Below are 15,108 nucleotides of genomic sequence, written 5' to 3'. Positions count from 1 at the left end.
ATTGACTTTGTTCTTGATATTTTCGACAACAAGGGTAATATTCTCACATATGAACAATTTATAACATTGAAAGAGTTTCCAATACTTTTCAGAGAGTTTATTTCTGTGATCAAAGCTGTTCCCAGTGATCTAACTACACTAATGAAAACTCATCTTAGCTTTGGTAATGATCACAAAGTTTATCCAGAACTCAGATTGGAAGGTGTGGGCTTACTTGAGAGATCTTGTTGTAATAAATATATAAGACAAATTCTTCATTCACAAAACCAACTTACACCGAGAGGAAAGTTTTTCTGGAACATGCTTATTTCTGACATTTTCTGGAAAAATGCATGGTTAAGGCCTTACAAATACTGTATACCAAACAAAGTTAAGGAAGTGCACTTCAAAATTTTACATAAGATATATCCATGTAATTCTATGATATCCAAATGCGTGGCTATTGATGATATCTGCATTTTCTGTGAAAAAGAAGGTGAGAATCTGTCTCACTTGTTCTTTGAATGTAAATTTGTGTCAGAATTTTGGGGAAACCTTGCAAAATACTTATTTACCATTATGAACACTGCCTATGTTTTTGACATGAAATATATAATATGTTACTATTGCAATGATAACAAGACCACTGAAATGATTGTAATTTTTTWAATTCTTGTTGCCAAATACTTCATACACAAACAAAAATTCCAAAATTCTATACCAAACTTACACATTTTTCTGATTGAATTCAACTATCTTATTAAAACATTAACCCTAGGGAATAACAACAAGAATTCCTGAATCATTATAAGATTTTTTCAGAGTGAATACAATTGCACTAAAATTGTTTATTTTTTGTATTATTTTATTGATATTTTTTGTATGTTTGAGTATTTTCTTGTTAATACCTGTGTTTTGTTTTGTTAGACATTTTTGATGTAGTAAGTTTATTTTTGTATTATGAATAATAAAAAAGAATTTAAAAAAAATTATAGAAAAAGTTCTCACCTGAGAACAGGTCAGGGGTGAGTTTATACCGTTTTACATGTTTCATCAGTAATTAGAGTCCCAGGGGAAATACTGACCCAAATGATGGTTCCTACCCTTTCACAGTAAACTACTACTCATTTGACCATCATTCTTATAAATGGTTAATATGTTCAGGTCCTTTTATTTGACACCATGTGTATACATGCGTTGGGGAGTTCTACATTTTGAAAGAGATTTCTATAATTTATCTTAAAATGTAATGCTCTACTTGAGGCTTGCACCTGCTTTTGACTTGCTTAGGTCAACCCCAATGGGTCGTCACAAAGTTATAAACTCCGCCCATTTCTATAATTGATCTTCTTAAAATTAAATTGTAAACCTAACCCTAACCACGCTGCTAACCCTTATGTCTAACCCTAACCTTAAATGAAGACCACAAAGCAAATTGTTGTTGTAGGCTTGTAGCCAATTTTGATTTTGTGGCTGAGGAACCTGACTGTGGAAGCTAGTGGAAACCACCCAACTCCCTCCCACCTGTCCTTATCCCTGGACTGCGTTGCCGTGGCAACACTCAGACAGCGTTGTGCGCTGGTGTGTTGTTGTGCAAAAATGGAAAGGAAGATGGAGGAGAACATGAGAGACGTCGACGCTGGTGTGTAAATAGTAGTGCTACCTACCTCCTATAGTACCTATATTCAAGTGCATGAGAGTGCATAGCAGGTTTCTGCACATTTAGTTATGAATGAGTCTGGACTGCTGCATCAATCACCTAGACCAATACAACATCGTTTGTAAACATCATTTTGCTAGTTAGCTAAGTAAGCTTGTTACTAGCTAACGACGTTATTTTGTTAGGTAARGTTAACCTTCTAGTTAGCTAGCTACTAATTTAGCTACCTGATATAAATAATTTTAGCTAGTAGCATGAAAATGTTCAGCAAATTGAAGTGTTTGCCGTAAACACTCTGCCTGGACAGGCTACTTGCCATGCATCTAATGTGCGGGATTTGCTTTGTGACTGTGAGTTTAGCAGCTAACGTTAGCTAGTGCTAGCTCTGGTCCAGGGCGTCGTTCTGCTGTACTCTCAACCGAACGACGCCCAGGACCAGAGCTAGCAAATACTAGCTGTCTCTTGCAGCAACTGGCTGTGGCAAGTAGCTGTGTTAGACACAAGAAGTAGTGATTCCCTATATATCTATGGTAATAGCATGGCAGTGGCTACACGTCATTGTAAGGGTTTTAATTAGGTGTGCTTTGCTTAATAAACTGGTCATACTTATTATTATTATTATTCCTCTGGAATCTCTAATACCAAAACCGTAAACACCATAACAACTTTAACCTTTAACTGGCACACCAATAAAAAAATTATCTGAAAAATGATTGTTATGCAAAATATGTGTGTTTAGCATCAATATAGGTTTATTTGACAATGTAAAACACAATACAACCACACATGTGGATAATGCATTTAAAATCATTGAGGATGACACCAAAACTGTGAAAACGTATTTTCATTGTGGTCTTCTTAAATAAATGTTAAAAACATTTACAAACAACATAGTAGGCCTAGGCTTCACAGTAGACCTTGCCTAATAGGCATACCTAGCCTAATAAGCATACACATTTAACACATAACAAAACAAAAGACAGGATGACATTGTCATAACCATAGGGTATGACTCCCTCAGTATATCCGCGATCTCAGGCTCCTAAACTGAGTTAGATTATGGTTTGATGATGGTGATGCCAGATATAGGCTAGAAATTAATAATTTGTGTGCATTACTTTGATAGAAACTTAAACTTTGATAGATAATGCATCGCAAACATCTCAACCAGCAGGTTGAGTTGCCCAATCAGAGTAAACAAATTTTGTATTGGAATTTGCATAGATTTTTTAAATCATCAAAAAAAGGATACATTCATTTACATCTTGTCTGCTTAATTTACTTATAATGGAGATGGGCCTAGTTAAATGTGGACTGATGATCTGAATAAATATGATACATGTAAATGAATGCGTTTACAGTTCATATGCTTAGAATAAGAATTTATTTTATTTTATTTCACCTTTATTTAACCAGGTAGGCTAGTTGAGAACAAGTTCTCATTTGCACCTGCGACCTGGCCAAGATAAAGCATAGCAATTCGACACATACAACAACACAGAGTTACACATGGAATAAACAAAACATACAGTCAATAATACAGTAGAAAAATACGTCTATATACAATTTGAGCAAATGAGGTGAGATAAGGGAGGTAAAGGCAAAAAAAGGCCATGGTGGCGAGGTAAATACAATATAGCAAGTAAAACACTGGAATGGTAGATTTGCAGTGGAAGAATGTGCAAAGTAGAAATAGAAATAATGGGGTGCAAAGGAGCAAAATAAATAAATACAGTAGGGGAAGAGGTAGTTGTTTGGGCAAAATTATAGATGGGCTATGTACAGGTGCAGTAATCTGTGAGCTGCTCTGACAACTGGTGCTTAAAGCTAGTGAGGGAGATAAGTGTTTCCAGCTTTCAGTAGATATGTATATAGAGATGAGTGTCCAGTATTGGCAGCAGAGAACTGGAAGGAGAGGCGGGCTTTACCTAGCATAGACTTGTAGATAACCTGTAGCCAGTGGGTTTGGCGACGAGTATGAAGCGAGGGCCAACCAACGAAGCGTACAGGTCGCAATGGTGGGTAGTGTATGGGGCTTTGGTGACAAAACAGATGGCACTGTGATAGACTGCATCCAGTTTGTTGAGTAGAGTGTTGGAGGCTATTTTATAGATGACATCACCGAAGTCGAGGATCGGTAGGATGGTCAGTTTTACGAGGGTATGTTTGGCAGCATGAGTGCAGGATGCTTTGTTGCGATATAGGAAGCCGATTCTAGATTTAATTTTGGATTGGAGATGCTTATGTGAGTCTGGAAGGAGAGTTTACAGTCTAACCAGACACCTAGGTATTTGTAGTTGTCCACGTATTCTAAGTCAGAGCCGTCCAGAGTAGTGATGCTGGACGTGCGAGCAAGTGCGGGCAGTGATCGGTTGAATAGCATGCATTTAGTTTTACTTGCGTTTAAGAGCAGTTGGAGGCCACGGAAGGAGAGTTGTATGGCATTGAAGCTCGTCTGAAGGTTAGTTAACACAGTGTCCAAAGAGGGGCCGGAAGTATACAGAATGGTGTCGTCTGCGTAGAGGTGTATCAGAGAATCACCAGCAGCAAGAGCAACATCATTGATGTATACCGAGAAGAGAGTCGGCCCGAGGATTGAACCCTGTGGCACCCCCATAGAGACTGCTAGAGGTCCGGACCACAGGCCCTCCGATTTGACACACTGAACTCTATCAGAGAAGTAGTTGGTAAACCAGGCGAGGCAATCATTTGAGAAACCAAGGTTGTCGAGTCTGCCAATAAGAATGTGGTGATTGACAGAGTCGAAAGCCTTGGCCAGGTCGATGAATACGGCTGCGCAGTAATGTCTCTTATCGATGGCGGTTATGATGTCGTTTAGGACCTTGAGCATGGCTGAGGTGGACCCATGACCAGCTCTGAAACCAGATTGCATAGCGGAGAAGGTATGGTGGGATTCGAAATGGTCGGTAATCTGATTGTTAACTTGGCTTTCAAAGACCTTAGAAAGACAGGGTAGGATAGATATAGGTCTGTAGCAGTTTGGGTCTAGAGTGTCACACCRTTTGAAGAGGGGGATGACCGCGGCAGCTTTCCAATCTTTGGGAATCTCAGACGATACGAAAGAGTGGTTGAACAGGCTAGTAATAGGGGTTGCATCAATTTCGGCAGATCATTTTAGAAATAGAGGGTCCAGATTGTCTAGCCCGGCTGATTTGTAGGGGTCCAGATTTTGCAGCTCTTTCAGAACATCAGCTATCTGGATTTGAGTGAAGGAGGAATGGTGGGGGCTTTGGTGGGTTGCTGTGGAGGGTGCCGGGCAGTTGACCGGGGTAGGGGTAGCCAGGTGGAAAGCATGGCCAGCCGTAGAGAAATGCTTATTGAAATTCTCAATTATAGTGGATTTATCGGTGGTGACAGTGTTTCCTAGCCTCAGAGCAGTGGGAAGCTGGGAGGAGGTGCTCTTATTCTCCATGGACTTTACAGTGTCCAGAACTTTTTTGAGTTAGTACTACAGGATGCAAATTTCTGTTTGAAAAAGCTAGCCTTAGCTTTCCTAACTGCCTGTGTATATTTGTTCCTAACTTCCCTGAAATGTTGCATATCACAGGGGCTATTCGATGCTAATGCAGAACGCCACAGGAGGTTTTTGTGCTGGTCAAGGGCAGACAGGTCTGGAGTGAACCAATGACTACATCTATTCCTAGTTCTAAATTTTTGGAATGGGGCATGCTTATTTAAGATGGTGAGGAAGGCACTTTTAAAGAATAGCCAGGCATCATCTACTGACGGGATGAGGTCAATGTCATTCCAGGATACCCCGGCCAGGTCGATTAGAAAGGCCTGCTCGCAGAAGTGTTTTCGGGAGCGTTTGACAGTGATGAGGGGTGGTCGTTTGGTCGCAGGCCCATTACGGATGCAGGCAATGAGGCAGTGATCGCTGAGATCTTGATTGAAAACAGCAGAGGTGTATTTGGAGGGCGAGTTAGTTAGGATGACATCTATGAGGGTGCCCGTGTTTACGGATTTGGGGTTGTACCTGGTAGGTTCATTGATAATTTGTGTGAGATTGAGGGCATCAAGCTTAGATTGTAGGATGGCCGGGGTGTTAAGCATGTCCCAGTTTAGGTCACCTAGTAGCACGAGCTCAGAAGATAGATGGGGGGCAATCAATTCACATATGGTATCGAGGGCACAGCTGGGGGCAGGGGGAGGTCTATAGCAAGCGGCAACAGTGAGAGACTTGTTTCTGGAATGGTGAATTTTTTGAAGTAGAAGCTCGAATTGTTTGGGTACAGACTTGGATAGTAATACAGAACTCTGCAGGCTATCTTTGCAGTAGATTGCAACACCGCACCCTTTGGCAGTTCTATCTTGGCGGAAAATGTTATAGTTAGCGATGGAGATTGCAGGGTTTTTGATGGTTTTCCTAAGCCAGGATTCAGGCACGGCTAAGACATCCGGGTTGGCAGAGTGTGCTAAAGCAGTGAGTAAAACAAACTTAGGGAGTAGGCTTCTAATGTTAACATGCATGAAACCAAGGCTTTTACGGTTACAGAAGTCAACAAATGAGAGCACCTGGGGAGAAGGAGTGGGGATAGGCACTGCAGGACCTGGATTAACCTCTCATCACCAGAGGAACAGAGGAGAAGTAGGATAAGGGTACGGCTAAATGCTATACGAACTGTCCGTCTAGCACGTTCGGAACAGAGAGTAAAAGGAGCAGGTTTCTGGGCTCGATAGCATAGATTCAAGGCATAGTGTACAGACAAAGGTAAGATAGGATGTGAGTACATTGGAGGTAGACCTAGCCATTGAGTAATGATGAGAGAGATATAGTCTCTAAAGATGTTTAAACCAGGTGATGTCATCGCATATGTAGGAGGTGGAACAACATGGTTGGTTAAGGCATATTGAGCAGGGCTAGAGGCTCTACAGTGAAATAAGACAGTAATCACTAACCAGGACAGTAATGGACGAGGCATATTGATATTAGAGAGAGGCATGCGTAGCCAAGTGAACATATGGGTCCAGTGAGTGGTTGGGCTGACTGGGGACACGGCGATTCAGACAGTTAGCAGGCCGATGCTAACAAGCTAACAGTTAGTAGGCCGGGGCTAAACAAGCTAGCAGTTAGCAGACCGGGGCTGGAAAGCTAGCAGTTAGCAGACCGGGTTAGCAAGCAAGCAGTTAACCCTTTAAAAGGTAGCTAATTTTGCCATATTTTATAATCTCAACCAATGCCATTTAGTAAAATGATCATGTGGTTTTCATTATCGGACTCCCATATATTTTTAAAACACCCATCCAAAGATGGTTGAAAATCAGGAAGTGAACATACCCCAACCAGAAGCCATGGATTACAGGCAACATTCGCACTGAGCTAAAGGGTAGAGCTGCCGCTTTCAAGGTGCAGGACTCTAACCCGGAAGCTTACAAGAAATACCGCTATGCCCTGCGACGAACCATCAAACAGGCAAAGCGTCAATACAGGGCTAAGATTGAATCATACTACACCGTCTCTYACGCTCCTCGGATGTGGCAGGGCTTGCAAACTATTACAGACTACAAAGGGAAGCACAGCCGCAAGCTGCCCAGTGACACAAGCCTACCAGACGAGCTAAATCACTTCTATGCTCGCTTCGAGGCAAGCAACACTGAGGCATGCATGAGAGCATCAGCTGTTCCGGACGACTGTGTGATCACGCTCTCCGTAGCCGACGTGAGTAAGACCTTTAAACAGGTCAACATACACAAGGCTGCGGGGCCAGACGTATTACCAGGACATGTGCTCCGGGCATGTGCTGACCAACTGGCAGGTGTCTTCACTGACATTTTCAACATGTCCCTGATTGAGTCTGTAATACCAACATGTTTCAAGCAGACCACCATAGTCCCTGTGCCCAAGAACTCAAAGGCAACCTGCCTAAATGACTACAGACCCGTAGCACTCACATCTGTAGCCATGAAGTGCTTTGAAAGGTTGGTAATGGCTCACATCAACACCATTATCCCAGAAACCCTAGACCCACTCCAATTTGCATACCGCCCAAACAGATCCACAGATGATGCAATCTTTATTGCACTCCACACTGCCCTTTCCCACCTGGACAAAAGGAACACCTATGTGAGAATACTATTCATTGACTACAGCTCAGCGTTCAACACCATAGTACCCTCAAAGCTCATCACTAAGCTAAGGAACCTGGGACTAAACACCTCCCTCTGCAACTGGATCCTGGACTTCCTGACGGGCCGCCCCCAGGTGGTGAGGATAGGTAGCAACACATCTGGCACGCTGATCCTCAACACTGGAGCTCTCCAGGGGTGCGTGCTCAGTCCCCTCCTGTACTCCCTGTTCACCCACGACTGCATGGCCAGGCACGACTCCAACACCATCATTAAGTTTGCAGATGACACAACAGTGTCGATCACCGACACAACAGCCTGATCACCGACAACGACGAGACAGCCTATAGGGAGGAGGTCAGAGACCTGGCCGGGTGGTGCCAGAATAACAACCTATCCCTCAACGTAACCAAGACTAAGGAGATGATTGTGGACTACAGGAAAAGGAGCACCGAGCACGTCCCCATTCTCATCGACGGGGCTGTAGTGGAGCAGGTTGAGAGCTTCAAGTTCCTTGGTGTCCACATCAACAACAAACTAGAATGGTCCAAACACACCAAGACAGTCGTGAAGGGTGCACGACAAAGCCTATTCCCCTTCAGGAAACTAAAATGATTTGGCATGGGTCCTGAGATCCTCAAAAGGTTCTACAGCTGCAACATTGAGAGCATCCTGACCGGTTGCATCACTGCCTGGTACGGCAATTGCTCGGCCTCCGATCGCAAGGCACTTCAGAGGGTAGTGCGTACGGCCCAGTACATCACTGGGGCAAAGCTGCCTGCCCTCCAGGACCTCTACACTAGGCGGTATCAGAGGAAGGCCCTACAAATTGTCAAAGACCCCAGCCACCCCAGTCATAGACTGTTCTCTCTACTACCTTATGGCAAGCTGTACCGGAGTGCCAAGTCTAGGACAAAAAGGCTTCTCAACAGTTTTTACCCCCAAGCCATAAGACTCCTGAACAGGTAACCAAATGGTTACCCGGACTATTTGCATTGTGTGCCCCCCCAACCCCTCTTTTACGCTGCTGCTACTCTCTGTTTATCATATATGCATACTCACTTTAACTATACATTCATGTACATACTACCTCAATTGGCCCGACCAACCAGTGCTCCCGCACATTGGCTAACCAGGCTATCTGCATTGTGTCCCACCACCCGCCAACCCCTCTTTRTACYGTACTGCTACTCTCTGTTCATCATATATGCATAGTCACTTTAACCATATCTACATGTACATACTACCTCAATAAGCCTGACTAACCGGTGTCTGTAAATAGCTTTGCTACTGTTATTTTCAAATGTCTTTTTACTGTTGTTTTATTTCTTTACTTACCTACACACACACACACACATACCTTTTTTTCCCACTATTGATTAGAGCCTGTAAGTAAGCATTTCATACCTGTTGTATTTGGCGCACGTGACAAATAAACTTTGATTTGATTTGAATGTGTGCAAAACCGAACCTAATTTACCCAATTTTTTTTTTTTTACTAATTGTGTATAAAATGGGAAATTACAAGGTTGTAAAATTTTGTTGACTTCTAAAACACAATTTAATAATGATGAAATGACTAATATGTTTTATAATTTTACGAACTCTTGAAAAATATGCTCTCCCAGGCAGTTGAGTTGCCTATTAAAGGAATACTATTAATTGTTTTTAAGTGTTTAATTTAACTAGGCAAGTCAGTTAAAACATGCAGACTGGCACTGGAACTGTTGCTTTGATACTACTTGTACTTTTCACACTACAACCACGTTTGTATTAATCCCAATGCATTTCAGGGGCCATAGACTTGAATGGGAAAAAATTCTGGCTAGTCTTCAACCGTTTAAGCTAGAAAAGCCATTCAAACTCTAAAACGAGCAGACCAGTCTGGAATAGTGTGCTTGTATTCAGCTTTTTATACCATTACCTCATAAACTATAAAATGTATCGTATCCCCGTTCATTTCAATGGTGGAATGCAGGCTTCAACACTCTAAACTGAAATTACTGCCACAAAACTTTCAGGATGTTCAAACAAAAATATTTTGACAGCATAAAAACACCTAATGATGACATAGCACTCACTCTAGCCTACTATACTATCCCACTATAATCATTGGTGGAAAAAGTACTCAATTGTCATACTTAAGTAAAAGTAAAGATACCTTAATAGAAAATGACTCAAGTAAAAGTGATACTATTCGTTTAAAAGTGTATGGCTTTAAGTGTACTTAAGTACAGTGGTGGAAAACATACTCAATTGTCATACTTGTGAAAAAGTAATAAGTAAAAGTAAATGCTATACATGAAATTCATTATATTAAGCAAACCAGACGGCACACTTTTCTTGTTTTTTAAAATTGTAACACTCAGACATAATTTCCAAACGCAGGGTTTGTGTTTAGTTAGTCCGCTAGATCTGAGGCAGTAGGGATGACAACGCGTTATATTAATAGGTGTGTGAATTGGACCATATTGCTGTCCTGCCTGAGCATTCGAAATGACAAGTACTTTTGGGTGTAAGGGAAAAGGTATGGGAGTAAAAAGTACATATTTTCTTTAGGAATGTAGTGGAGTAATAGTTGTCCAAAATATAAATAGTACAGGGTTCAGTTGCATAAAACATCTGAAGTTAATTTCCCCCTCATCTTTTCCCTTAATGTTTTCTTAACTCTAAGTCACTTGCACAAAACATTTTAAGGTGAATGTCCCCCTTAAATTAAGTGAAAAAGTTAAGGGTGCCCATGAGGTCCCTTAACTGCTTAATTCAGTATGGATATCAGTGTAAACAGCATTTGTGGAGGTGAATGTTGCTTTCATCAGCCTGTTTACAAAAGGAAAACATCAACCAACTGGGTACTTAGCTGAACATTGGAAGGTGCAAAATCCATGGCTACAAACTTGGTTTATTTTCTTCTGAAGCAATTTTGTTATCCTGTGTTGATTGTGAAAGTTTTGCTATCTAACAAAATAAATGGGATCACTTTGAAGAGACATTTAGTCAGTGAATCAGGCCAGATACTCTTTCTGCCATGCATGCCTTCAAACTATGGTAAGAGCCCTAAAGTATGGCCTTAAGAGAAACACTTAAGATATGTTATGCAACCAGGCCCAGATATCCCCAAAAACTACTTAAGTAGTACTTTAAAGTATTTTATACTTAAGTACTTTACACCACTGACTATAACAACTCCACACCTACAAACCACCCAAAAATAGGTTACTATAACTAACACATAGCCTTTGAAAACCCTGTTAATACCATTGCTGTCACTACTACTACTATATCACAACCATAAATACTTCAAGACTAGCAAGCACACCACATTTAAATGTCCTTTTCTAGTCTACAATTACAAGACCTGAGTTCATAGAGTTAAATCCTAATCCACATGTATAGGTTAACATGCATGACATGGCATGGTATTAGCTACCTAGGCTATACTGTAATTAAATGCAACACTATCAGGGACACTTGATAATTATTAATGCATTATCTGCAGGTAAAGGACAGTTTGTTTCACTCCAAATAGTAACACTCAGACATAATTTACAAACGCAGGGTTTGTGTTTAGTTAGTCCGCTAGATCTGAGGCAGTAGGGATGACAATGCGTTATATTAATAGGTGTGTGAACCACCTGCTTTAGCACCTGTCAACAAAGCAGGCCAAAAGCACTTGTTAGACCTGGCTATAGCTTTTAAAGGTTGTGAAGTTTTAGCTAGTAACACCATTTGTTTACAATAGTGAAATCTCTGAACACACCAAAATAAATAATTTCACGCATTTTTGTTGTCTTGAGGTTTTTATTTAGTTCTAATACAATACAAGTAGATATATTTCTGCAAGGCGACCTCAGTTAAGGCTTTGCCAACAGCATGCCTTACTTACTATGCGTAAGGCAGGCAAGCCACATTTGATGCACAAAAGACATCTTGTCATACTGTATCTACTTCTGATAAGGCACAAAGTGTGAAAATATTGAGATATCTAGCCTTAATATGATATTTACCGCATGTGATATCCTTAGAATGGTGGGGTGTTTAATAGATATTAGTTCAGATTAAGTTGTTTGACAAGTGATATGTGGTTGTCCTAGGCAGTGAAGCTGGAGGAGAGGATGCCTTAGTGGGCAATGTGAACAAGCTGATGGTGACTCCACCAGGATACACAGGAGTTCCACGGAAAGGCCACCTTGTCTTTGATGCTTGCTTCGAGAGTGGTAAGTACAAACTGTAATGAGGTGTAATATCACAATTTAAACTACTGCAACATTTGATAGATTTATCACAATATTTGTAAATATATCCACAGACTAGGCTTATCTACGCTAATTAGGCTAACTTAGAATTTCCTTTACCTAGCTTAATTAGTTATAGGCTATGTAATTCTATTTTGATCACAAAACAATCCAGTGTTATCAAGTGATCATTCTATGATGACATTATTGTCATCCCTCAATTTAAAAAGGGCAGTATAAGACTTAGGCTATAGTAAATAATGAATATAATGTAGGCTATGCCTGCTGGTGCAAGGCAGGTTGACAGGTCATTCGTCACTATATACCACATTTCTGGGTACTGTATTACATTTTCAACCTATTTTTTTTTATTGTTTACTAATATACAGGAAGACCCACATGTACACAAACAGGTTGTTTTGTAGTGCGATCCTCTGATCCTCCTTTACAGATCTCATATACTTCAGTTACGAAACCATTTTATTTCCTTAGATATGTTTCTGTGATTTGAATTGCATCATATCGAAGCAGTGAAATTATATTAAATATTGCCTATTAATAAAAGCAGAATATTCTATACAACTAGGCCTAAATCATTTCTTTGATTGTGTCTTTTAATGGTTAATTAGCTATAGAAAAGGGTAACAAAAAAATMTAATGGTTCTAAATGAGTCACTGCTCTTTTACCTTGTCCATCTTCCCAGTTGAAGACTGTAATTAAACAAGTTAATATGTTCCAGAATGCTTTGTAAATGGCCTTTGTTTTGAACTTTTCAACCAAATGAATGGCACTGCAATGAAAATAAAGTGCTTTCCGCTGTGACAAGGTCAAGTGGGCAGCAAAGAGAGCGGCTCTGGGCTGGAGTGACAGTGAATCAGTGGGCCTGTGGAACATTCACAATATCATTCTCTGCTGGGAGATTAGGTTCAGGGTCTTCAACAGATGAGACATAGCTTTCATATTCTTGGCAGGCAACCAATTTCTGGCTGTGCAGAGATGAAGTTTAACTTGTGATTCTGTGCTGTTTGGCCCAGCTGTCAGGAGGGTAAGACTTTTTAAGTTGATTTTTATTTTTTGACTTTGTTTATTTGGATAGAGTTTGAAACTTCTGAGAAGAATCTATGTGTTTTTCTCCCATAAATAATACTGAATAAACAAGTGGTTAGAGGTTTATTAGACACCATTTTTTTAAAGGTAAYCTTATACTACTGAACGGCACTGTCAATCAAATGAAATTCATATGATAGGGTATTACTATAATATCATATGATATTGTCAGTCACACCATGGCACCACATAACAGGTGAGAGGTTTGAAAGTTAAGAGATAAACAAAGAGCTTATAACTAAGATCTGGGAAGCCATGAGGATTTGAGGATTTGTCTAAAAGGGAGTGTTATGCTCGATCCCGAGTTATAAATGAAGATTAAAATGGCTATGCATGTGGCCTGTCAAAGGGGAGTGAACAGAGGGGAGAGTAGACAAACATATGTTTTAGGAGGTTGATATGGATATTAATAAATAATCAGGAGACTTACGTTTCTTACGGGTTTTTAAATAAGTTTCCTTATTTTCCCAGATGACATGCTCGGAGGACCTCAGACATTGATTAATGGGCGTTGAGCTCTCAGACTGAGATCCGCTAACATGTATAACATTACCCAGATGTCTCTAGGTCCGGAAATTCTCCTGAATGATTTATGGAATTGATATTAATCTCTTTCCAGTAAATGCATTACTAAAGTTGGAAACGGAGAGGAATTGAACTACGCTAATGTCAAATGAATGTTGTGTTGCTGTTTCAACGAAGCAACACTGCAGCTAGGCTAACTGTTTTAACCACTTATAAGCCAACATGTCTCCTATAAGGATTAAATGATAAAAAAGTAATTTTTTACTTCAGCGGTCATATGGTGAGTATCTGTCAATACATTTCACAAGGAGTGATATGTTTTTTTCAGGACTTAGCCCTCACTGTCTGTAAAGAATTGTGGTTTGTTTTGTTGGTGGAATTGAGAAACAAAGAGGACTATTCATAATCCAACGATTTGGCATTGCCTACCTTGAGTAGCAACACACATTCAATATCAATGTGTTTTRACTGAAGAAGAATGCCTTTCATATTACCAAGGTGTAAGCATATTTAAAACATGTTCTTTTGCCAAGAAGATTCAAGATCAATATCTACTGTTGAATATCTACTGTTGATGTAGTGCTTAAATTTACCCTTTAGATTACATCAATATCTAGACAGTATCACTGCATGGTCAAATAACTAGCATCCATATTCCATGCAGTGACAGTGATATCTGTGAAGGTCTCACATTTCCAATTCATGCATTTGTTATATAATATGACACTGACAGGAAGAACATTTGAATACCCTTATAGAGGCTACTGTACGGATCACTGTATGGATCACTTCTCCTCAAACATAATTTATTGCCTGAAACATGTGAATTCAAGCAGACATTTATTTGAATTTATAAGGAGATATCACTCAGTGAGGTTCATGCTGCCAATATTGCCACTTTTTTTGTACGACAGCTGTCAACATTTTGCATACATTTTAGAAACTAGAGATTTTATTTTATTTCTTTAGTATCCCTGGTAATAAATTCTAATTGGTTTATTAAAACAGACTACGGTAATGTAAGCCGTTTACTAAATGTATAAAACCCCTAATTTACATTTAGATGAGACATAATTCAGTTTCTTGTCAACCATATGCAGATTATGTCAGTGGTATATATTTTCATAGGCATTGCAGCCCACAGGTCTCTGAGTCACACTAGCTTCAGCAGTCCTCCCTTCCTTTGCTTTTTAAGATAATACAAGAAAATGCAGACTTTGATAGTGTAGAAAAATAATGAATATTTCCTCAAGCTGTCATTAAAACCATGTTGATGGTTCTGTAGATATGGAGGTATGAAAAACAATGTCAATTTTCATAGACTTCTATATGCTAATTGAGTTTTAATAGTTATAATGATCTCTTTAGCCCATCAATTTCATTTTTGTTATGGATGTTTATTAATCAATGGGTTTTTATTTAGAAAAAGGAACATATTTGTATCTATTATTACTTGGACCTTTATCATTAGTTTTGCGATGTGTACATGGAGAAATTAAATGTTTGACAGTTAT

The 15,108-nt window shown here is 39.9% G+C and overlaps 1 protein-coding gene across 5 annotated transcripts in view; it reads left to right on the top strand.

Moving 5' to 3' along the window:
* The first annotated feature begins 1,540 nt into the window (after positions 1-1,540).
* bend5 (BEN domain containing 5) overlaps positions 1,541-15,108 on the top strand; it is a 444,711-nt gene continuing 431,143 nt past the window's right edge. For all 5 annotated transcript variants that reach the window (XM_024003944.1, XM_024003939.1, XM_024003938.1 and 2 more), the window contains exons 1-2: positions 1,541-1,621; positions 11,821-11,943. In XM_024003944.1, coding sequence (XP_023859712.1) covers positions 1,579-1,621; positions 11,821-11,943 — 166 coding nt within the window. In that variant the 5' untranslated portion in view covers positions 1,541-1,578. The remainder of the gene's footprint in view (positions 1,622-11,820; positions 11,944-15,108) is intronic.

This window comes from Salvelinus sp. IW2-2015, linkage group LG16 (genome assembly GCF_002910315.2).
Source record: "Salvelinus sp. IW2-2015 linkage group LG16, ASM291031v2, whole genome shotgun sequence".
Taxonomy (NCBI): Eukaryota; Metazoa; Chordata; class Actinopteri; order Salmoniformes; family Salmonidae; genus Salvelinus; species Salvelinus sp. IW2-2015.
The sequence above is the reverse complement of the archived record's forward strand: the minus strand, read 5'-3'. Positions and strand labels throughout refer to the sequence as shown.